Genomic DNA, 22,688 nt, shown 5'->3' with positions numbered 1-22,688 from the left:
CAATCCAGTTTAATTATCCAAATGTCATGAGATGTGTTTTTAGGGAATTGAAGTGACGAACCTGTTTGAGAATTAAATTACACTGATTTAGTCAAAAACTAATTTGCTGGTTCTGCTACTTGAAGAGTTTGAAGTCTAAGGCATTGACTTTAAGGCAGGCACGTGGAAAAGATAAATAACAAGTCTGAAGCACATGTACTTGCGTAAGCAGCCATTTACTTGTTCAGTAGATGCAGAGCTAGAAGAACAAATAGCAAATTAATTTATTCGTACTGTGGATTTGACTGTTCATTTTCATAATTCTAGGGAGAAACTGTACACTGGAATCTGGGAAACTTGTTTCTTTGGTGTTTACTTTAGAACTGTTTTTTCCCTACATAGATTCTTTAATATCTAACGATACAGCCTAACTCCAGTGCTTTAACAGAGCTTTAATTTTTTTTTTCACTTTCTCATCTTCATCTAATGGGAAGAAAGCAATATAGATCTGAAAACTACTTGGTCAGCTTAGGTTTAAATAGGTTGTACAGTATGAAATGATACTGGAATCGGAAACAGAGCAGTAGATTTACCCCTGTTCGTGGTATAAGCTTATCCTTCACTAAGAAGGAGGTCATTTCTGTTCTGTAGATTCTGAAGAAGAATATTTTGATTTTGAAGAAAGTTCTGAACAAACTGACAGGACACTGATTAAGGGAGAAGAAATAAGAAATAAGGAGCCTGTTAAAGAGGAACTGACAGATCTTCAGTTGAAGTTTGAAATTAAAGAGGTATGTCTCTGTAATTCTACCTTAATCTTCTATATATAGACTACTTAAAATAACAAAAAACATTATTCTATTTCAAGTTTAATGGACACACAAAATATAGCCACTAAAGAAACAATACACATGTATATATGTATTTCTAAGCGTATGGTTTATTTCTAAGATATAAAGAAGTGTAAATAAAACAGTCTTCAATTGTGTGTATGAGTTGTGTGTTATGCACAAAAAAAAAAATTAATAAGCCCATTCTTGCAACTAGTATTTTCTACCGAAAGCACTCCAGACACAATTTGACCAAGGAGAAAACAACAACACAAACAATGGTAGAACAAAGCAAGTACCCGGGCAGGTCACTTCTGAAGAGCAAGACCTGTAAGGTCTGTAAAATAGTTGTCTCCCACCATCAGATATTCACAAGGCATTAATATTAGTACTCTTTTATTGTTTTGAGCGAAGAAAATAAAATCTGTGAACAGATGGCCTTACTGTGTATTTCTTGCTCATTCAGGTTTTGTTAGAGCTCACCAGGCAAAAAAAAACTGAAGAAACAGTACTTGTATTTGATGTGAAGCATCTTGGGACAGAGGCTACAGTCAAAACCTATAATTTAGCAGCTGTATCATATTTGAAGACAATAAGCTTGGATTACTATGAAATTGGAGGTAAGGAAGGAGGAGTAAATAACATATATTCTGTAGTCTGAAACTGTCTCTCTCCTGTCTTTTAGTGCTCACTAAAATTCAATTATTGTTCCAGTTGCACAGGCACAGTACTTATTATACAACTTTCCATTGGAAGTGCTTGTGTCAATTGTACAGTTGATAGTTTTTGACTATCATGTTAGTGCTTATTAGATAAATAAATAGGTTTGGATGGAGAAGGAAAACGGTGTTATGTTTTAGACATACAAAGGGAAACTAATGCTATGTATTTGGCAGTGCGACATATTTTAACAAACTGTACTGAAAGCTTATTTGTTCAAGGCACAAATTCCTTTGGTTCACTGGAAAAAAAAAAAAAAAAAAAATTATATTTTTTGTGTGTATTTTGTGTGTTATGTTACAGGTAAAAAAGCACCCCTTCATCTAATTAGTTCCTCAGATAAACCTGGCTTGGACCTTCTGAAGGTGGAATATATCAAGGTATAGATAAAGCTTTTCTAGAGGCCGACTTTTTTTTTTTTTTTAAACCTTTTCTGTACTTGATCAAGTCTTAAAACTACTATTCAGAGAGTGGATTGTTTTGTATCTTCTAAAGAGCACAGTGGGTGGTTTGAATTAACAAGCTACATGCTAATCATTCATTTCAGGCTGACAGAAATGGTCCACACTTTCAGACAACTTTTGACAACACTGAACAGAAGATTGAAGTGAGTGCCTGCAGATTTTTTTTTAGCTTTCCTTTGGTTTGCTTGCTTAGAAGTGGGGAATTGATGGTGTTTTTTTGGCTTTCCTGTTTTTTATTTTTTTATTTTTTTATTATTTCTTCCTCTGGCACCAGGGGAGATGTAGAAATCCAAAGCAGCTGAATATTTTATACTCTTAGTTTTAGAGAGGTATGTTAGTCTATTTCCTAACTATGGAGAAAAGCTGTCTAGTTATTAGCTCATGTGAATAAAATTAAAACAATGTAAGAATGCATTATCTTCTCAATCATTTGAAGTAATAAATTTCAAATGCCTGCTTTGGGGAAAATATATTGGTTCTCGAGGTTTTTCTGTTTTCTTGTCAAATAGAGTATTTGTATTGTGTGAGCTATGTAATTAGCACTTTGGGTAAATTTCTTAAGAAGTCTAAATCCATTTGTGAGTGACTTTTTTTTTTTGGGGGGGGGGGGGGAGCATGTTCTATTTCTGAAATATGATTGAGGAGTTTCTTGTGATACTGTTCTCCTCTTTATCGCTTCTGTCATTCTCCAGAGCAAGAACTTAAAAACATCTTACTCTAATGCAATAATTTATAAAATAGTATGTACCTACCTTGTTAAATTTTGACTCTTGTACTAATGGTATATTTCTGAGTCAGTTTTCATTCTAAGAAATAACAGTATCTTGAGTAACTCTGGAAACTGACAATTCGTTTTGTTTATTTCCATAGTGTGATGACCTATTACTAAAATAAGAAAAACATGACTTATTTGTTCAAAAGACATCTTTCTCCGTTTTGTACTTTATTGCAAATATTTTGCCTGACCTCTTCTGGCACAACAACTGAAATATTCCTGAATAGTTTTTAGTAGAACTGTGTAGTTTTACAGTTTCTACAGATTTCATCGGGGAAGTCCAGTTAATACTGGCATTTTTTTTCTAAGAAAAGGCTCTGGAAGTCCCAGTGGGGGATGACAGTTTTATTCCACAGGTGTTGGGGTAGATACATACAGCTGAATTGGCTGACTTCACCCTGTGGAAGAGTGCTGATACTTAGAGAACTCAGCTTTCCCTACATGATTAGGTTTGTAGCTCTTCAGTAGGACTTGTATTTGTAAGAATTGGATTTGAACCCTTTTTTTTTTTTTTTTTTTCCAATTTCAAGCCAATTCAAGTGGTAATAAGTTTTGCTAAACTACAGTGCAGGCAATTTTCACCTTTTGGGCTCCCTTAATGGATTTATTGAGAAATGATTATACTGAGTATCTACGTAGCAGCCACTTGCCACTTACCCTTTACGTTGTACTGGGTTATGGCATGAGCATGCAGGAGTCTGGGTTTGACTGAGCATGATGCTTGAGAAGACTGAATCCTGGCTGAGGTTAAGTACCTAACTGCTATCTGCCTTAATTCAGATGGGTTTCTCTGTTAGTCATCAAGTTATGATGAGTTTCCTCTCTTTTAATGCTTCTGAATTCATTTTGTCACTTTGCTTTTGTACTAACCAGGTAATAGCTTAACAGAGCTGTTGAGTTGTTGTCAGGTTCAGTTATTTTCTGAGTTTACCACTTTTCTGCTTTACAGAAAGCTTTTTTCCTTTGTAACTTGTTGCTGGTGTAACACGTACGGCTTTTCTGTTTCTAAGATACCTATGCTCTGTAGGGTGCTTTTGCACCTCAGTCCAGCTCTTCTACTTGTTAGTTATATTTTGTGATGAGGAATCTCATGTTTTGAACAGGTAGCTTTTTCATCATTAAACATTCTGCTGCATACAGAAGCCCTTATGTCTGCTGTCAGTTTTCTAACGGCTGTTAGTCCATCTGGGGATGAAAGCAGTAGAGAGACATCAACTAAGGAAGAAAAGCAACGAGATGACAATAGATTAAAGAAAGGTATTTTTGTGTTTGTCAGAATGATGGGTCTGGGTGGGTGTGTTGCATGCTGGCAAAAGGATCGAATCCTAGAGAAATCTGATTAACTTCGTAAAGCAGGGAGAGGACCAAAGCTTATGTTGCAGTGGCTCTCCAGGCTTTAAGTATACTTGAGAAGAAGTAGTCAAGTGCTTTGCCAGCCTAATGAAAATCTTGCTGTTCCTTGCTGGAACAAAAAATGTATTTATGTCAAAACAGTGGACACCGAGGGGAGCAGCTGCACTTCCTTCAACACAAAGTGCAAAAGTCAAGCATCACATGAACTGGAAATGAGATGTTTAGCGAAGAATGGTTATGGTTAGAGTTGTTTTTAACTTGAAATGGCCTGGGTTTGACTGCACACTGAGAAGCTGCTGCTGTTTAACAACATCCATAAACATTTATGCTCTTGTATTAACATTTGCTATCCTCGGTTAGTGAAGGTGCGGTCTGATGGTCTGATGGTGAGGTCTGATGGTTTCTGGTTTATCCCTCATAGGTCATTTTTGACACCTGTGCTTGACCTCGCCTTATCCTCCACAGCCTTAATACTTGCTCTCAGAAAACCTAGATGTTTGCTGCCTGAAAAAGGCTTTCAAGGATGGCTATTTCTTACAAGCTGAAGCTTTCTGTTAATATGTCTTGAAGTAGGACATTTGATAACCTGAAAAAAACAGTACTGTGAACCTGCTGAATTAATATTAAAAGTACTGTGCAATTATTCTCCTTACAGCAGCGTTTACCATTCATTTAAAAAAATAAAAAAGTATCAGTAGAGACTTAACACTAGGTGGGAGTGATATTAGACACAGATGAACAAGGAAATGCTGACATGTTTTATCAATAGAGTTGGCTTCAGAAGGAGTTTTCTTTCTCTAAGATAGAACAATAGCAGTTATATACTAGTGGTGATGAATGAAATGATAGGAAACAATACTGAATCATCTGAACACCACAGTAACTAAACTAAAACAGCCGTCCAGTGCTCTCAGGAGTTTGACTGAAAACACGCATGATGTGCCTTGAAAATAGATCCTCTGTCTTATTTTTAGTGACCAGACCTTCCAAGGATAAGGACATCTTTGCCTTCAAGCTTTTTGCCAAGCTGGATGCCTTCTGTTTAAATATTTGTGATGAAAAAAAGAATATTGCAGAGATCAAGATACAAGGTATTAAATTCATTGTTAGTACTACTTATCATGTATTTTAATTTCAAAGCAACTGCTGATAATTCAGCTGAAAGATAGTTAAGGTATAGATTTTCAGCACATGCTTCTTTCTCTTGTGCTTTGGAACAAATGTGGCTTGTAGTATTTTTTCCAAAGTCAGTCCTTTACTATGTCATAATGTTTTGGTCTGCAGCTGAATAAACGTAATCAACTACTAAGGTATCTACTAAGGTGTACTAAGGAATTAGCGTTGAAGTTTTGAAGGAATTGGAGAGGAAGGAATCTGTGTCAAGAGTTGGACTTGATGATCCTTAAGGGTCCCTTCCAACTCAGGATATTCTATGATTCTGTGATTCTATGAATTTGATTATGAGTTACTTCTCATGTTGTGCTAGATTTTGTAGTTTTTTGGTGTGTGTGCACCTGAGTTATTTAATGTTTTAAAACTGTTTCAGTTGTTTTTGAACTCCTAGACTTTGTTCGGGTTTATTGTTTTGGGTTGTGTTTCTTTCCCCTCACCCCCTGAACTTAAATTTCTGGAACTTAAAATACTTTTTTTTTAAGATGTGATTTAATATGTTGCTAAAAACAAAAACAGAAACACACAAGCAACAAAAAAAACCACTCCCCCTTTTCTGATTTTGGAGAAATTGTGGTAGTTGGAAATTACTTCTAATTATCCTGCCTTGGATGTAATAGAATTTGTAGTGCATATGCCTCTTGGTGAAGAGGCTGTAAATAACTTATTTTATTTGGAAACAAGAAAAAATCAATATTTTTTTTTGTATGTATGCATGCACGTGTGGGTTTGTAGTATTTGTTGAATTACTGCAAGATTAACACAGAATTGTTTGTAACAATGTGATTTAAGAATAATGTAATAAGACCTTCCCTCACTTCCCTTATTTGTGTTGTCCACCCTACCCTGAAAGTGAGTGCTACTTCTGTTATGCAGTGCTGCCATTTCTTTTCTTATACTTTACAGGCCTTGACTCATCTCTTCTACTTCAGCCAAGTCAAACTGAACTCTTTGCTCGACTTAAAGACATAATTGTCACAGATGTTGATTCAAGGACCCTTCATAAAAAAGTACAGTTATAGGATTTTAAGTCTTAATTGACTCTTCATTAATTTTACATGTACAAGTGAAATTTAATACAAATTGTATTCTTGAAAATGTTTGATTACATGTGAACACCTCTTTCCCTGTAAACATGGTGAAGCATGGATGTCTAAACAGATGTTTTTTAAAAAGTTGTATCTAATTAGTATATCTGATAGTCTGACAATATATTCAGTTTTCGCTTGTATTAAGTACCTTCTTAGAAGCTACTGATGGCTGAAATATATTATTTCTTCTTTTCTAGGCTGTATCTATAGTAGCAGATGAAGTTTTCAGTTTCAGTCTGACTTTATATCCATATGCTACTGAGGGAGAAGCCTATACTGATATGTCAAAAGTGGATGGTGCCGTATCTTTGAGAGTCGGTTGTATTCAAATAGTATACCTTCACAAATTTCTCATGTCTCTGCTGGTAAGTCTTTTATTTGTATGACTTGTGCTGATTTCTTCAATTATGCTTCCCTGCTTGCAATCTCGGTATAAAGATTAGCTTAAGTTTCTGAAAGAGAAAGGGTAGGCTTAATTTTCTGTATGTGCTACTCATAAACTCAGATAAACCAACTGTAACTGGTTTGAATTTGAAAAACTACTACTCTGCAGGGGGGGGTGTTCTGAGTTGCCTTCTTCCCCACTGTGCTTTTAAGGTATTCCTGTTCTCACACCCACCTTCAGCAAAAAACTGAATTCGTTGCTTATGCAAACATATCAGAATTAGAGACAAAATTTTCTGCAAGGTTTGATGCTATGAGGACTGCAAATTAACCACTGTAAATCATTTATCTCTCTGTCAAATATTCTAATACTGGCTTCTTTGGCTAAGCTCTAGTTGGTTCTTTGCCACTTAGTACTGGCTTTAATAAGTATTAGTGTTCACTGGTGACAGAGGGGTTCTACAAATAATGTGGGTCCCCATAAGGTAATGAGATAAAAGACTGTTGCCACAAATGAAGCTGGAGAAGAAGACGGGTTCAAAAATCACTTGTTAGTACATTTTTGACCATGTAATAGAGGTTATGATCGAAAGTACCCAGTTGTCTTACCCCAGGGACAACTTAACACAATAGGCAGCATAACTTGTGGTTGATGTTGTTTGTGACTGGTGTTGTAATAAGAGAGAGTAGTTGCAATTGAAAACAAAACTGTTTATAGCTCTATTTCTGCTTGTTCTTCAACTCTTTTTTTTTCTAGACCTTCTTGAACAACTTTCAGACAGCTAAGGAGGCACTGAGTGCTGCTACAGTCCAAGCTGCAGAAAAGGCTGCTACCAGCGTAAAAGATCTGGCTCAAAGGAGCTTTCGACTTGCTATGGACATTCACATAAAAGCACCAGTTATAGTCATTCCTCAGTCCTCAGTTTCCCTCAATGCTATAGTAATAGACCTTGGCTTGATTAAGGTTCAGAACCGGTTTAGCTTGGTGTCTCCAGAAGGTGGTTTGCTCCCTCCAGTCATTGACAAAATGGATGTGCAGCTGACAAAGCTGAAACTATCTAGGTAAAGTGCATTGTACCAAGTGTAATGTCTTAGCTAATTATTAATATTAATACTTAGTAAGATATTAATCTACTTGTTTAGAAGTCATGGTTGGTAAGAATCAAATATTTGGTGCTAGAATATGAACCTGTTACCCTAGGGGCAAATAAATGAGCAGTAAAGTAAGATACTGTTTTGCTCAGGAAGCTATGTATGTCTAAAGAGAGATTAAACTTGATATTTAAAGATAATTGAGTTGAAAATGTAACATGATAAACTTCTAACATCCCCCAACACTTTTTTTTTTCCTCTGTTTTAAGAATCACTATGGAGACAAGTTTATCTCATCTGGACATTCAGATACTTCACCCTATTAATTTGAGCCTGTCTGTGAATCGAAATCTAGCTGCAGATTGGTTTCACAAATTGCCAGTATTGGAGATTACAGGGTATCTGGATACAATGAATGTAAGTCTTGTGAAAAGGAAGTGGTGAGTAGCTCGTGATACCTAATGTAAGACTAAGCTTTATGTTATTTCTGGGCACAAAAGTGGAACGAACTGCAAGCTGTTAGTAGCTGTGGAGTGTTTTTTAGGGATGTTAACTGGATTTAACCTAACTTTGTAAATAGTGAAGTTGAAAAGTGTCATATAAAACATCTAGCCCCCCTGTGTGCATTTATTGTGCTAAGAGAAAAGAGAATTGAAAGGCATGTCAAGGAGTCTTGAATATTCCTTACTATAAGGCAGGACAAACTTATATCACTTGTTGTTGTGTTCACTTTTCTAAACATGTCTATTTCAGTGCCTTTTAAAAAAAAAAAAAGTTATCTTCTTGAGAAGAAGTTAAATCTATGCTAATATTTGCCTTAGTAACTCAGCTGCATAACTTTCAGTCTCCCTTGAATGATCTCAGGATAGTTATGTATTGTGGCAACATACTGTGGAAGAAATACCAGTTACCTCTTGGCGAAACTGGAAGTAAAATGCCATAAGGTAGCACATCATTTGTAGCAAAGTATTGAAAGCATAGATACTCTAAAGGCTGCATTATATATTGATACAGCTTTAAGAAGTCTTAACTTTCTTTAAGCTCATAGTCCTTTAACCATAAGTAGTTAGAAGATTTTCATTGTTACTTTCCTCAAAGGATGCTGCTGCTGACAAAACAGCTGTAGCTAAGCACCTTTAGTCTTGCCAGAAAGCATTGTTCTGCTTTGATAGCTAGTTACAACTTTAAAAAACAGTTTTTGTTTGTTTGTTTATTTGTTTTTTCATTCTGAGAACTTTGATCTGCAATTTTGTAGGTTGCAGTAAGTCAAGAGGATTTGAATGTCTTCCTCAAAGTGCTGACAGAAAACCTTGGTGAAGCAGAAGATAAACAAGCTCATGCAAAGCCAGTACTGCAAGAGGAAGGTGAGAGAGAAAATTTGTCTTAAATATGAAGTTAGTTTTCAAGAATAACGAAAATCATGTGTTATATGGAAAGCAGACTTAGATCTGAGTATGATGTGCAAGTAAAAAGCTCTTCTTAATTTTGCAAGGACAGTGTTCGTGCTTCAAAGTATTGCAAGACAGAATATGGTGGTTGTGGGAGCTAAAAAGTAATGAAGGTGACAAGGTACTGAGATGGCAGTGTCCTTGTTGCCAGAATGCCTCTACTTTCTTTTCCTGTTCTGAAGTTAAAGGCTCTGTTTGTGGAAATGTTGCTAACTTATCTCAGGTGAATTTAAGCCATTTAAATGAATAAAAGAATTGGATCAGTTTCTTGAGCTAAACAAATAGTAGCAAATTGGCAAGTTAACCACTTTATTGAATGCTGCAGGTAAAACCAAAGAAATGGAGAAATCTGTTTTGATGCAGGATAAGAGTGTTCCAGAAGGAGTGCTGTCTGACAAAAGGAAAGGAGCATTAAATGAAGATGTAATCAATATGCTGCTTAATTTTGAAATCAAAGAGGTACGTATCTATCTATAAAACTTACTTGTTACTGGTTCTAGTATTCAAACCTGTTTATCTGAAGAAGTGGGCTGTAATTATAAATTATTGAAAGAAAGGGGTAATAACTGAAAAGAAAATAACTGAAAAACTAGATTCTTCAGTCTAGAATGATATACAGAATGCTACCTTTATTTAGCTGTTTTAATTTGTCTGTGTTATGTGACTTCGTATATATAGAGGGCTTGACATCTCACAAGGAAAAACAGACTTTGTTTTAGATGTTCTTCACTTACCTAGCCTTATACAAGGCGTATGGTTCTTAAAGCAACAAAATGGCTTTAGTAGCAAAATAGGTAAGCTAGAATTGATATTTTTCCTGTAGGGATACAGGACTGAAGGTGAGTGTGTAGGTAAAATATAGGGAAAATGCACAAGCAGCTGAGTAACAAAGATATTTATGGATATAAAATTATCCAAGTATATCTTTTCTCTGAAGATAGATGTCTGTGTGAACAGAAGGGGAAAAATATTTACAAACAGGTGTTACAGATTCTGTTTGCAGAAAAAAGCAAACTGTCTAGACTAATACCACTTTTGAAGTGTAGCTGAAGAGAGAATGTCCACTTATAACTGCACGCCATGCTCTCTGAACAGTTTTACTGAAATAGTGAACTCAATTCCTTTTCTATATTCAAGGTAGTAATAACCTTGATGAAGCAGGTTCAGAAGGAGAGGTATCCATTACATATTCTAAATGTGCTACAGCTTGGAACTAAAACTAAAATCAGAGATCATGAATTGACCGCAGCAACATACCTGAAAAAAATTACTATGAGATGCACTGAAATAACTGGTAAGTATTCTACGTAACTGGTGCATAGTAAGTATAGTGCATACTGTAAATTTCTATGGTAAAATAATATTATGATACAAATCAATAAAAAAAAACAAACAAACAATAGAAAAGGGAGGTTATGTGCCAAGTTATTTTCATGATCCTGCTCTCTGTAGTTCAGATTCAGTTTAAGTGTCTCCTGTGATAACAAGTTCTACTGCTGTTGCTAGAGTTAGCTTGAATATAGTTAGTTGCCTACTTAAAGTCATTACTGTGAAGTATTCTTTCTGTTCAGCATGTTTTGATGAGCAGTTACTAAGTTGTAACAACTTGAAATTTGTTAATCTGTGCTTTATTGCTACTTCTGGCAGCACTGGAAATCCAGAATACTTCTTGATTTGTGAGGTACCAATTTGAAGCAGTACTCAAGTGATAACAGAAGTAGCTGTGTACTTACAGTAGAAAAGTATGTTACAGAATATGTAAATAAAGACAGGAATGTAAAACTATGGGTAGGAATGCAAATAACTTACCAGTTCTGAATCCTCTTGCAGGACCATGCTAAGTTTATTTCAATTAGTTTAATTAAACAGATTCAGTAAATGGACAATTAAAAAATAGTAATCATGAATACAGCATTTCACAGGATAGTGCTTGATCTGCAGCTCCTCTATGAAAAGAAGTGTTTCCTTTGATAGTTTCAGCAACAGTAGTATATAATTTAAAAATAGAACAGAGGCATTCAATGGGTGGAAGAAAACTTGTGAATGGAAACACTTTCAATTAATAACTAGATTATTTCTTGATTTGCAGACTCAAATGGAGATCCTCTTTGTATTATTAATTCTTCAAGTAAGACAGATGAACATCTTCTGAAAATGGAATACATTAAGGTTTCAATACCTTTTTAACTAAGATTATTTGGGAACTAAAATAAGGCTTCCGTACTTAGCCTGTGAGAGATTATTTGTGGGTCTGTTTTTTTTTTCCTGCTTGTTTGTTTTAAAACTTGCATCTAAAACTGTCTGAGGCTTTCTCTCAAATAGCCAGTTTTCAACTTATATCTCATTTTACTCTCTGGTGCATCCATATAGTGCTTGCTTTGTAAGTTAACCCACCTACTGAAATCACTGTGTAAGCTAAATGTGTGTATTCTTCTCTGTAAAGAATACAGAGTAGTACCTTTGTGAAACTTAATAGTTGAGATGGTCTTTGCCTATTCAAGTGAAAGGTGACCTTCATAGGGCTTAAAAGCATTTGAGGAGTAGTAAGTTGCTAGCTGGCTCTTGAGATTTATTTAAAGAAAAAAAAATGTCTTTCAGAAAGCATGTAAATACTTGGGCATCTCAGGTCTCAGGACCAGTGGGATACTATTATTAAAATTTTGTCATTAATGTTAAGAGTAGAGCAAAACAAGTTAATTGGTTCTGACAGAGTACTAAGCATAGATTGATCCAGTCTAAATCTCTTGTATGTAAGAGAAAAGAAAATACTGTACCTAGGCAGCTGAACTTTCACAAACTATATGCAATAAAATGTTGCTTAGAGCATTGTGAGTACCCATACTGTTTGCCTGAATAGTGTATTTTAAGAAGAGAGAAGTCTTTTTCCTAAGAGTTCATTGCTTTCCTGTTTTCTTTCACCGTGGTAGTAATTGTTGTGTGTGTAGAGAAATAATTCAATTCATTCTATTAATTGAATAGAAACTGGCTGTAGGCTTAGTTTTTTGTTTTTTGTATTTTTTTCCTCCTTCAGGCTGATGCAGACGGACCGAATTTTGTTAGTATTTACAGAAGCACCAAACAGAGCATTGATGTAAGTAGAGGATGCATTTCATAACTTTAAGCTCCTCAGGTAGTAACATCTGTATGAACCTGTTAATTACTTAGTGAAGAGAACAAGCCCTGTTGTTCCGATCATTAAAGCATACTACTTCATATTTCATTACTTCAAAGAGAAATCCAGGAAAAAAAATGTTTTAAAAAAGAAAAAGTAGTAGTATTTAGCACTGATTAGTTAATTACTTTTCTAGTAGAAGCTGTAGATTTTTAGCTAGTTAAAGTATGTAAGTACATATTTTTAACTCTAGCATATGGGGTGCGTGTGTTCTTCCTTGCCCCAAATGATAAACTTGGCAGCATGTAAAATGTAAACTGTGCATTGCAGAGCTTAAAAGTTCCTAACAGTGAAATTGAGATGAGGTGAAACATCTTATGAACATGTGACATATTCACTTAATGCTTTTTACTTTTCCTGAAAGCAACTGTCTACGTGTAGTTTTCCATAACTTGTGACTTCTAAAGTAAGCAGGCCTTGGTAATTGTTGCTTTTAAAAATGTTTTCGTTTAAAGCAGTCATGGTAGGTTGAGCTTGCTTCTTGATAGAGAATTTGGAGAATTTGACACGACTGATCTACTTTACTGAGAGTCAAGAACGCTGACATTCTTTAATGTATCAGTAAAACTAGCATTTTCAGAGAGCTGCTTTCAGCTACACAAAGATGGCTAGCTGATGGTACTTTTCAGTAAGTAGTATTGGCCAGAGTAGTTGCTTTTCATGTGCTTTCTGTTCTGATTGCAAATTTTGAATCTTGTGTTTTTGTGGGTGGGTTCTTTTTTTTTTCCCCTTTTTTTTTTAATCATACTTACTAAAATATTTCTCTATGTGGTTCTACAGATGTGATCCAAAGAGCTCTGTAGCAATGACATGCAACAGAACTAAGAGCTTACTGAAAAGGCCCATCTACATTAAATAACAATTTTGAGACGTGCACGGTACTTCTGTAGCTGTTGCTGTCTTCTCTTCCATGGCTCCCTCATCTACCCTGAAGTTTCTATATGTTGTTAAGCTGAAGGAGGTAGAAAGGGGGATATGCATGTGAAAGAGCAAGAATTTTAATTGTGACCATAACTCTATGTTCATATGCAATCGCTTGGTACTATATGTCAAGTAACAACATTACCGTGTTTCCTTGCCCTTATTTTAGGTCGTCTTTTCAAGTTTGGATCTAGTACTTCACACAGAGGCTTTACTTTCCATCATGAGTTTTCTCACATTCGGTGTTTCATCAAGTGCTCCTTCCAGTACTGAGAAAGCATCAGACCATAAGCCCCAAATAGAAGAACAAGAAAAAGGAAGTGCTCTCAGACCAGGTAATGTAATAATAAAGTCCATGCTTTTGTTGCATGGCAGCATATAGCCTTTGTTTTCAAAGGATACCATTTCAAGTGACAGCACGGCAGCCTGTTCGATGAAAAGATAGGCACAATTGCATGTGGAGAGAAAAAGATCTTATTTAAAGAAACCCAAAACATTGCTCTGTATAATGTTAGTATTTGGAGAGGCCAGATGACCTTGCTTAATTCTACAAATACTCCTTTCTCCATATGTAATTTTACTAAATAGTAGGCTGAAGTGGAACAAATAATGTTGCAGTAAACAGTACCAAAGCCTTTCCAAAACATCGGTGTTATGACTTCGTTGTTCTCTAGTCTGCAGGCTGTAAGAGTGCTTACACTGATAAAAATAGGTGTTCTTGAGCCATGGGGAAGTTAAGTTCTGAACTCAAGGATCTCCCTCAGTCTCGTGCTTATTTTAAAAATTGCTATCTGTAACCTTGAAGTAGTATACATTTTTATACATAGACTCCTGAAGGGTGTTTTGTCAGGGTTTCTGTAGTTGATAACTCTGTACTGTTTGGGAAACACAAGGTTTTCTAATCTGTTGGGATCAAGTTTCTAGTAATTGGTTGTTGTATTTGAATTTTGGCAGCACCTTCAGTATGGCTGCAGAAATGTTTTTCCTCGTTAATTAAACCTAAATTGGCTGTGCTACTCTATGCAAAAAAGAACATTGAGCATGTGAGATAGTGTTTGAGAGTGTATTCAGTATGCTGTTGCATTAAAAAACAGATATTGAGGGTAAAAAAAAATGCACCATTGTCTTGATTGTTATTTGCCTATGTTCACTCGTGACTGTTCTTGTGTCAGAAAATAACCATGTTTTAATTAAAAAAAAAAAGAAGTTGATTTCATGTCATATCTAACTAGCATTAACTTCAGGGAATAACTGCAAAATCTTTTTTGAAACGTATATATACAACACACAAATAATGTAGTATCTGGTTTAGAACAATTGAGTTACGATGGTGATCTTGTATGTCACTTGGTTTTCCCATCCAGTGTCTGGTAATGCAACCCATGATGATATCTGTGAATTAAAACTCACCGCAAAGCTAAATTCATTTAGCATTTCAGTATGTGATCAGACTTGTAGAATTGCAGACATTAGAATACAAGGTAAGTTCTATTTATTTATTTAATCAGACTAATTAATTGTCAGAAATATTATTTACCTTTGTACAGTGCACACAGACTGATGTGTGCACTACTTACGTGTCTTGTAACTTCTGTGTCCTTCAATACACTTTAATTATATAGTATTGCAGTTAACAGTTTTAACAGTTTTAATATCCAAAATGCTTGCAAGGGAAGAAAATGTGAAAATGTTCTCTTTGAAACAAGAAGGCAATTACTTTCTAAGTGCAGTAAAATTAGAAGAAATGAAAACACGATTTGATATATAGCATAAGCTTGAATTCTTGAAGAGCTAGAGTGATCTTAAGTAGTGTCAGGAATATTTTTTTTAACTGTAGTCTTAAAGTCAATAGAACTTGGATTTTTCATATGTAGAAAGGTCAGGACTTCTGCACTGGGCTTAGCATCAGTTGTTACATAGCAGACTTCTAAATTATAAGTCAGTGTTATTTTTTTCATATTCAGTAAGATTTATTTCTTAGAAAAACTATTTAGTTAATAAATGCTTTTTAATAAGTTGCTATCTTCTTTCTTCTATCTCAAATCAGGAATGGATGCATCTGTAGCTGTGAAAACTAAAAAGATTAAAGTATTCTCCAGACTTGAGGACATTGTGATTACAAATGTTGATCCAAAAACAATCCATAAAAAGGTGATGTGTTGCACAGATTAGAAGCAGACAAAAAAACACCCTTTATTGAAGCTATTAAATGAAAGTGCTCTAGTTGATTTGGTCTGATGTATGCATGCGTTATACTAAGTATGAAGTAATGCATCAAATATTAGGCAAAATTTCATTGCTTTACATGTATTTCAGGGAAACAAAGCATGCTTCCATTCATTTTTTTAGTTCTTTTTAATCACGTTTCAATCGTGTTTTCATTGATGTTTTAATTCTGATGAGTAGTGTGGGTTAAATATAAATTGAACTACAGATAATTAAATGAGATGAAACATACCCTGAAGTAGCTAACTTAATTTCTTTTTGTGCCTCACATATGTGTGTTCAAGTTCTGCTGATAAATTGCTGTTCATTTGTTTGTGGAAATATTACTTGTCTGAGACCTTAAGCAATAATTTTATCACAGATTATTGTCTGGGAGTTTTAACTATATGGACTTAATCTTCTAGGCTGTCTCCATAATGGGAGATGAAGTATTTAGATTTCAAATGTCGCTTTATCCAGATGCTACTGCAGGTGAAGCCTATGCTGATATGTCAAGAGTGGATGGTAAAATGTCTCTGAAAGTGGGCTGCATCCAAATAATTTACCTACATAAGTTCTTTATGTCTCTCTTGGTAAGACAGTTTCACTTCTCTTGACAGTAGGAGGTTGTTGGTTTTTTTTTGTTGTTTTTTTTTTTTGTTTGTTTGTTTGTTTTTTTTTTAAATAAAGAAGTTTATTCAGCTCTCTCTGACCACTGCCCTGTGGTGAGCTGATCTACAAGCATGCACAAGTATTTTGATGAAGAAATGCCCTTAAAAGTTGCACTGTTTTATTGAAGAATAACAAATAAGGGCAAGGATAAAAAAAAAAAAAAAAACAAATAGGGAATCTAATCGATAGCTTTAGTATCTTCAAAATCAAGTAAACAGTGTCTTTCCACGTGTTTTTTATTCCTTTTTCTTTTTTGAAACTTCCACAGTTAAATTTGTATTTCTGATACACTGTGTATTTCTGACACAGATAAACTATTTCTCTTTTTTTTTTTTTCCTTCAATCTTACTTTTTTTTTGAGTCTTATTTGCTCTTGTAGATCTCATCTTTTTGACTACTTTCCAACAGAACTTCCTAAACAACTTCCAAACGGCCCAAGAAGCCCTGAATGCAGTGACAGTCCAGGCGGCGGAAATGGCTGCTTCTAGCATGAAAGACTTTGCTAAAAAGAGTTTTCGTCTCTTAATGGATATCAACTTGAAAGCTCCAGTTATAGTTATTCCTGAATCTTCAACTTCCTGTAATGCTTTGATAGCTGATCTTGGCTTAATCAGAGTTCAGAATGAATTTAAGCTGGTGTCTTCAGATGAGTCTTCTCTTCCTCCAGTCATTGACAACATGGATATACAATTAACTCATTTGAAATTATCAAGGTATACATAGGGTTGCTTTCTACCTTCAGAAATACTTTCCTAAGAAAACAGGTCCATATTCCATCTGTAGCTGTTCTATTATTTAAGGATTAGGGCCAATGGACATGTTCAAAAAACAAGCACCATCAAAAAAAAACAAAAGAAAACAAAAGAAAAAAATATTGGCTTAAGAATGCATCTAGATAGGGATACATGCCCACAATCTTTTTAAAACTTCTTGGAAAGAAAAGAACGATAGGGGAGTAACTGAAGCACTTCTAATGTACAAACCTGGACCTAAGTGCATGTATATACACATTATTATCAAAGAACCATAATTGTGCTAGATTATAATTATGTTATTTGGGGTTCTGCAGCTATTAATACCTGTCCTGTATTGATTATATCATCTTTTGTAGGTGCATTTTATTCACAGATTCTCAAACAGATTCTGAAATTCTGTGTCCTGTGAGTTTGACTTTACTGGTCCAGAGAAATTTAGCAGCAACTTGGTATCATAAAACCCCAACAATTGGAGTCAAAGGAGACTTAAAACCAATGCAGGTAATATCATGGCAAATCAGAGCTAGAATGAAAGTTATAATTATTCTTGGAACAGTATTTAGTCTACTTACCAAACTTGTAGGCTAGTTACAGTTTGTATTCTTTACAGAATATTATTACAGAATATTCTTTACAGAACATTAACACTTAAGCCTGACTGTCCCATTCATAGATGTGCTAGTTTTGGTATTGTATAACAAATAGTTTTGGTAGTTTCGTGCAAATGAAATAGTCTGTTTTTATGGAGGAGAAGGGAGTCTGTTGCAGCCATCATTTGAATTAATAGCCAAGTCAGTAAGATTTATCTGTTGAATTAGTATTTAGATTACTAAGGTTTTAAATTGTTTAATTGTAATAATCAGTTATTTGAGTGTTCAGTAGTTGTAGTGGAAATTAAAATGGTAGAGGTAGGTCTCTGAGGCAGTAGTTCAAAACGATGCTTGATGACTTTTCAGACAAAGGGGTTTACTTCCTGTTTTCCTGTGTTGACCATAAGGATTTAGGTGGGTAGAAATAGACTGCAAGGCCTTGTCATTGTATATCAGACTAATGTCATTCCTTTGTCTATGCTGAAGTCAGCTGTAGCAGTAGTGAAGCACAGAGTAATATAATACTGAAGGAGTACTATTAAAAAAAAAAAAAAAAAGGATTTAGAGAAAATACTCAAACATTATGTATTTTTGGCTAAGTGACTGTATCTTCCCACTTTTTTTGCTGCTTATTTTTTATGACCCTGCAATATTATAAATGTATTGAAATCCATTAACTCTTCAGGGACTTAATGAATGACAGTTGCTTCCACGTATACAACGAAATGGCGATTTTAATGTTACCTGTCTGTTTCTGTATTACTGCTTTGTTAAGAAGCATTTACTTTTATCAATTATTATATTTCTGCAGCTAAAGAGCCTTTGAAAGACCAGATAATATTTAACACAGTTCTTATTGTAACGCCTGTTCATAACAAGCAGCTAATTATATATGAGGAGAAGTGGTCCAACTGTTTTTACTCAAATTTAAGATGTTTTGAGCGGGATTATTTTGACTGACTGATATGCTTATAGTGGAATCTTATTTGACTGACTGATATGCTTATAGTTGTTTTTTCTAAACACTTGCTTACAATTGACAAAGATAGGGTTCTGCACTGGAAGGAGATAACATCACCAAAAATAGGTTGTGTGTTTGTCACTTTACAGATTGCACTCAGTGAAGATGATCTAACTGTTGTCATGAAAATTTTACTTGAGAACCTTGGAGGGGCTTCTTCCCAGCCAAGTACTCTGCAGCAGAGCATTGAAGATACCCAGATGGTTAAAAAGGGGAAAGTTTCAAATGAATCCGATTCCTCTGAGGGTATGTTAAATTCTGTAGCTATATAGGTGTATGGAGAGGACTATGTGCAATTCCAACATGTTGGCCTGAAACAGTGCAAATAAATCATTTTTCTTAATGGTTATGAATGAGTTTATGAAAAGTTACAAATACGAATGTATGCACATTCCAAAAACATTGCAATGCAAGCTGTTGACAGTCAAAAATTTTGTAGCTGTTGCTTGCAATTAATCTTTTATAGGGTGGTATTCTTCAGCCTGTATCAGAGGCTGAAATTGCAGGTTTAAAACAGATAAAACCCAAACCAACAAGCTTCCCCAGAATATTCATGAACAATTATAAAAATTATATAGGATAATATCTTTTTAATATTTAAAGAGCATGTTAATGTAATCAGTATGTGTTTCTAGCTGAAATATGGTTAAGTTTGCCAATTTGTTTGTTCAAAGCATAATAGTGTTCTCAATGTCAAAAGTTTTTCAACCAATAGTTGAAAGCTATACTATGAAAAGAATCTAGAAGGAAGAGTAATGCAAATTGTGGTATTGCTACTTTATGTAGTTGACTAAAAGAGGAACAGCCACAGTAAATTAATGACAACTTTAAAAAAAAGTACTTAAACCACTCAGAGCATGGTAATTTTAACATCTATTGAAGAGAACAGTATGCTATTGAATATGTAACTGTGAGTTGTCCTGAGTAGTCATCCTAACTTTTCCTCTTTCTCTGACTCTTGGATTTTAACTAAAAAAAAAACAGAACTCAAACCCAGAAAACTATCCCCAAGCTTAGTATTCTAAAGAAATGTAAAAATACTTCATTTTTATCAACAGACCCTCTTCTTGCTTTTGGACAAGAAAGTGTTTCTACAGTTGAGTCTTCTGCAGAACGTTACGAAACACTTAAATTCGACTTTAATTTTGAGTCACTTTCAGTAATTCTCTACAATAGAGATATGAATCAGGTTTGTGACAAAGCTTTTATTATGCTGCTGGGGTGGGGAACTTTGCACATGGACAGAACTCCAGATAGTAAAATAAAATACTTTATCTGTTGTCTTGACCTTGTTATGCTTGCCTTATGGATCTTTGGCAATTTATCCTTCAACCTGGAGACTTCGAGCATAGAATAGACTTAATTTGAAGAATGTCAGTGCACTTCTAAAAATCACACATTTAAAAAAAAAAAAAAAACAACCAAAACAACCCACCATCTCTTTCGGTCATTCAAGTCTTGATTCCAGCTATCCAACCTAAAAAATTAAAATTTAGAAAGTATGAATTGCTGGTCTCCATGATGCTAGTTTAGTGCATGGCTGTATCGTTAGTAAGCAGCTGCAGTATGTACATGATCCATACTTCCCTCTTACATAGCTCTGAGTGTGAGCTATTAACAAGCGTCCTGAGCAAGTCAAACTGTGCTGAAAACAGAAGAGAAACGTATAATGCTGCCTTACTATCATGATTTCATAGGCTTTGTATAGATGTGAGGGTTCTTGCTTTTTACACCTTGGGACCTAGTGATCGGGTGGTAGCTTTGCGTTTAAAGTGACTGTAATAAAGGAATTTGCAGTGGGTGTGTTTTGAAAAGTTCTTGTGGAATGAGCATCACCAGGAAGAAATGCACTAATGTAATATGGCTTAAATGCCTTGTTTATATCATTTCTATTTAATGCTGAGGTCCTAGTTGTAAATGGAGTTACTGTGATGGGAATGGAGGGATTCTCTGGTAGAAGGTTCAGAGTCAAGTGAAATATCATTCGATCATGCATTCTGAACAACTGCTAGAAATGATGTGTACTTCAGTTAATTTCTTTGACTAATTGTATGGTTAAAGGACTCAGGACATGAACATTTGCAGATTGTAATGCACATTTGTGTCATTAGCCTCATGAGAAGTGTGATTACTACTTTGTTCTGTGATAAGTAATTTTACTGCTTCTCATTATATAGAAGTCCCCGCTTTTGCTGCATAGTGACAGATTACGCCTTGGTGAACTCCGACTGCATCTCATGGCATCGTCAGGCAGAATGTTTTCCAATGGCTCAATGGATATAAATGTTAAACTTAAGGCATGTACACTGGATGATCTCAGGGAAGGAATTCAGAATGTGACACAAAGGTAAGTATGAGTGCATCAGAAATGAAAAAGTCCATGTAGTTTATAAGGAAGACTGTTTCATAGACCTATACTTTGCTTCACATGACGCTGATAGAATGTAATAGGTCTGTCAGTTGTGCTATGCACTAAAGCAATTAGTAATGTATTTTTAATAATGTTAAACAGGTTTCTGCAAATTATATGTTGGCTTATAAGGTAATCCAAAAAATACGTGGGAGGCTTGAATACTACAGTCAACTGTGGTGAAGAGATGAGTAGAGTGCAACCAGCCTCGGTTAGGGAGTTCTCGGTACTGTACTGTAGTCTGATTATTACACGCTGCATGTGTAATTCGTGAATTGTAGGACACAGTTAAAATAGAAATTATTCCTCTGTTAGAGAAAAGTCTATATCCTAATTTCTCTGTAGAAAATGTTGATTGCTTATTTAGTAATTCTTTTAAAAATGACAAAGGGAAGGGACAATGATATTATGTATCCTATTTTTACTATATTACTGTGTTATGCTATTACAAAGAATTATTATTAAACTTCTTTTCCAGAATGATAGACAAGAAGTATGACACAAATGACAGTTGTATGGTAGATATAAGATACAAACAGGATGAAAATGGAACTGAAGTTGTTGCCATCCTTGACAAGCTGTACATATGTGCCAGTATGGAGTTTTTGTTGACAGTAGCGGATTTCTTTGTTAACTCAATGCCGGCATCTTCAGCTGAAAAATCTACACAAGTCCATTTAAAGCATGTTGCTTCTGGGAAATCCAAACCAGAAACAGGTCTGTAAAACTGCCTTCTTTCCCCTTTCTTTTCACAGATCTCATACTAGAAAAAAATCATCCAAAAGTGTTCAAGTGCTTATCTTGCTATCAGACAATATGAAGAACAAATACAATCTAAATTGTCCATAGATTACTGATATAGATAATTGTCCCTAGGTTACTGCTACATTAAGTAACCAGGTTGTGCTCTGCAACAGAACTAAATACTGAAAGGCATCCCTCTACTTAGTATTTTTACTCATCTTATTTACTCTTATTTCTGCGAAAGAAGCAAGACTGACTATGTGGACAGTAGTTAAAGTAAAAAAGAACAACTTGCTCCTCAGATATGAGTGGCAAAGAGTGTCTTTTCTATCTGCAAGCTAAGAGTTTTGAAACTGTATGTTGGTATTTCAACGGATAATAACTGTTTGTTATTGTTTCAAAGATATGGTAAACTAAGTTTTTGATGAAGGCAACTTTTCTCTTTTTGGTTAAAGACTGAAAGTATGGTATGATGAAACAAAGGCACAAAAGACCACTTTTGAGTTGAGTTTTGTTGGGTTGTAAGTGATAGCCAGGCTCACCTGACTTGTGGTCTGACCTCATCTGTGGGCTTTGTTGTTTGGACTGTTATCCACAGCCTTATCTTTTGGGAACTTGGCAGTGTGTTGAGAGTGAGCCCTAGGTTTTATAAATTGTTCTAGTTATGTCAGCAGTTCACTTCCTTTCTTCTTCCCTTGACGGAGATGTGCCAAATCCCATGATAAAGGAGGAATGATACACATGCCAGAAAAAGGGTACTTTTAGTGGCTGCTCAAATGTGTTGGCTACTCAAATGTGTTGCTGGCTGCAACCAATGATGCCTGGCTTTCTTTGCTTTTGCTGTTGTAGCACCCCAAGCCTCAACTTGGCATTTTGTTCAATTGCATGGGTA

General features: G+C 35.1%; 1 protein-coding gene across 3 annotated transcripts in view; it reads left to right on the top strand.

Moving 5' to 3' along the window:
* Window positions 1-22,688, top strand: part of VPS13C (vacuolar protein sorting 13 homolog C) — an 88,893-nt gene that overhangs the window by 28,922 nt on the left and 37,283 nt on the right. For all 3 annotated transcript variants that reach the window (XM_038184884.2, XM_027465721.3, XM_038184885.2), the window contains 25 exons: window positions 631-770; window positions 1,276-1,429; window positions 1,833-1,909; window positions 2,077-2,136; window positions 3,872-4,025; window positions 5,096-5,212; window positions 6,198-6,301; window positions 6,580-6,747; window positions 7,524-7,828; window positions 8,128-8,275; window positions 9,114-9,222; window positions 9,632-9,765; window positions 10,444-10,600; window positions 11,396-11,475; window positions 12,338-12,397; window positions 13,569-13,734; window positions 14,764-14,880; window positions 15,447-15,550; window positions 16,030-16,197; window positions 16,685-16,989; window positions 17,388-17,532; window positions 18,732-18,888; window positions 19,701-19,831; window positions 20,820-20,989; window positions 21,531-21,769. In XM_038184884.2, the coding sequence (XP_038040812.1) occupies window positions 631-770; window positions 1,276-1,429; window positions 1,833-1,909; window positions 2,077-2,136; window positions 3,872-4,025; window positions 5,096-5,212; window positions 6,198-6,301; window positions 6,580-6,747; window positions 7,524-7,828; window positions 8,128-8,275; window positions 9,114-9,222; window positions 9,632-9,765; window positions 10,444-10,600; window positions 11,396-11,475; window positions 12,338-12,397; window positions 13,569-13,734; window positions 14,764-14,880; window positions 15,447-15,550; window positions 16,030-16,197; window positions 16,685-16,989; window positions 17,388-17,532; window positions 18,732-18,888; window positions 19,701-19,831; window positions 20,820-20,989; window positions 21,531-21,769 (3,669 nt within the window). The remainder of the gene's footprint in view (window positions 1-630; window positions 771-1,275; window positions 1,430-1,832; window positions 1,910-2,076; window positions 2,137-3,871; window positions 4,026-5,095; window positions 5,213-6,197; window positions 6,302-6,579; window positions 6,748-7,523; window positions 7,829-8,127; window positions 8,276-9,113; window positions 9,223-9,631; window positions 9,766-10,443; window positions 10,601-11,395; window positions 11,476-12,337; window positions 12,398-13,568; window positions 13,735-14,763; window positions 14,881-15,446; window positions 15,551-16,029; window positions 16,198-16,684; window positions 16,990-17,387; window positions 17,533-18,731; window positions 18,889-19,700; window positions 19,832-20,819; window positions 20,990-21,530; window positions 21,770-22,688) is intronic.

Source organism: Anas platyrhynchos, chromosome 11, assembly GCF_047663525.1.
Source record: "Anas platyrhynchos isolate ZD024472 breed Pekin duck chromosome 11, IASCAAS_PekinDuck_T2T, whole genome shotgun sequence".
Classification (NCBI taxonomy): domain Eukaryota; kingdom Metazoa; phylum Chordata; class Aves; order Anseriformes; family Anatidae; genus Anas; species Anas platyrhynchos.
The sequence above is the reverse complement of the archived record's forward strand: the minus strand, read 5'-3'. Positions and strand labels throughout refer to the sequence as shown.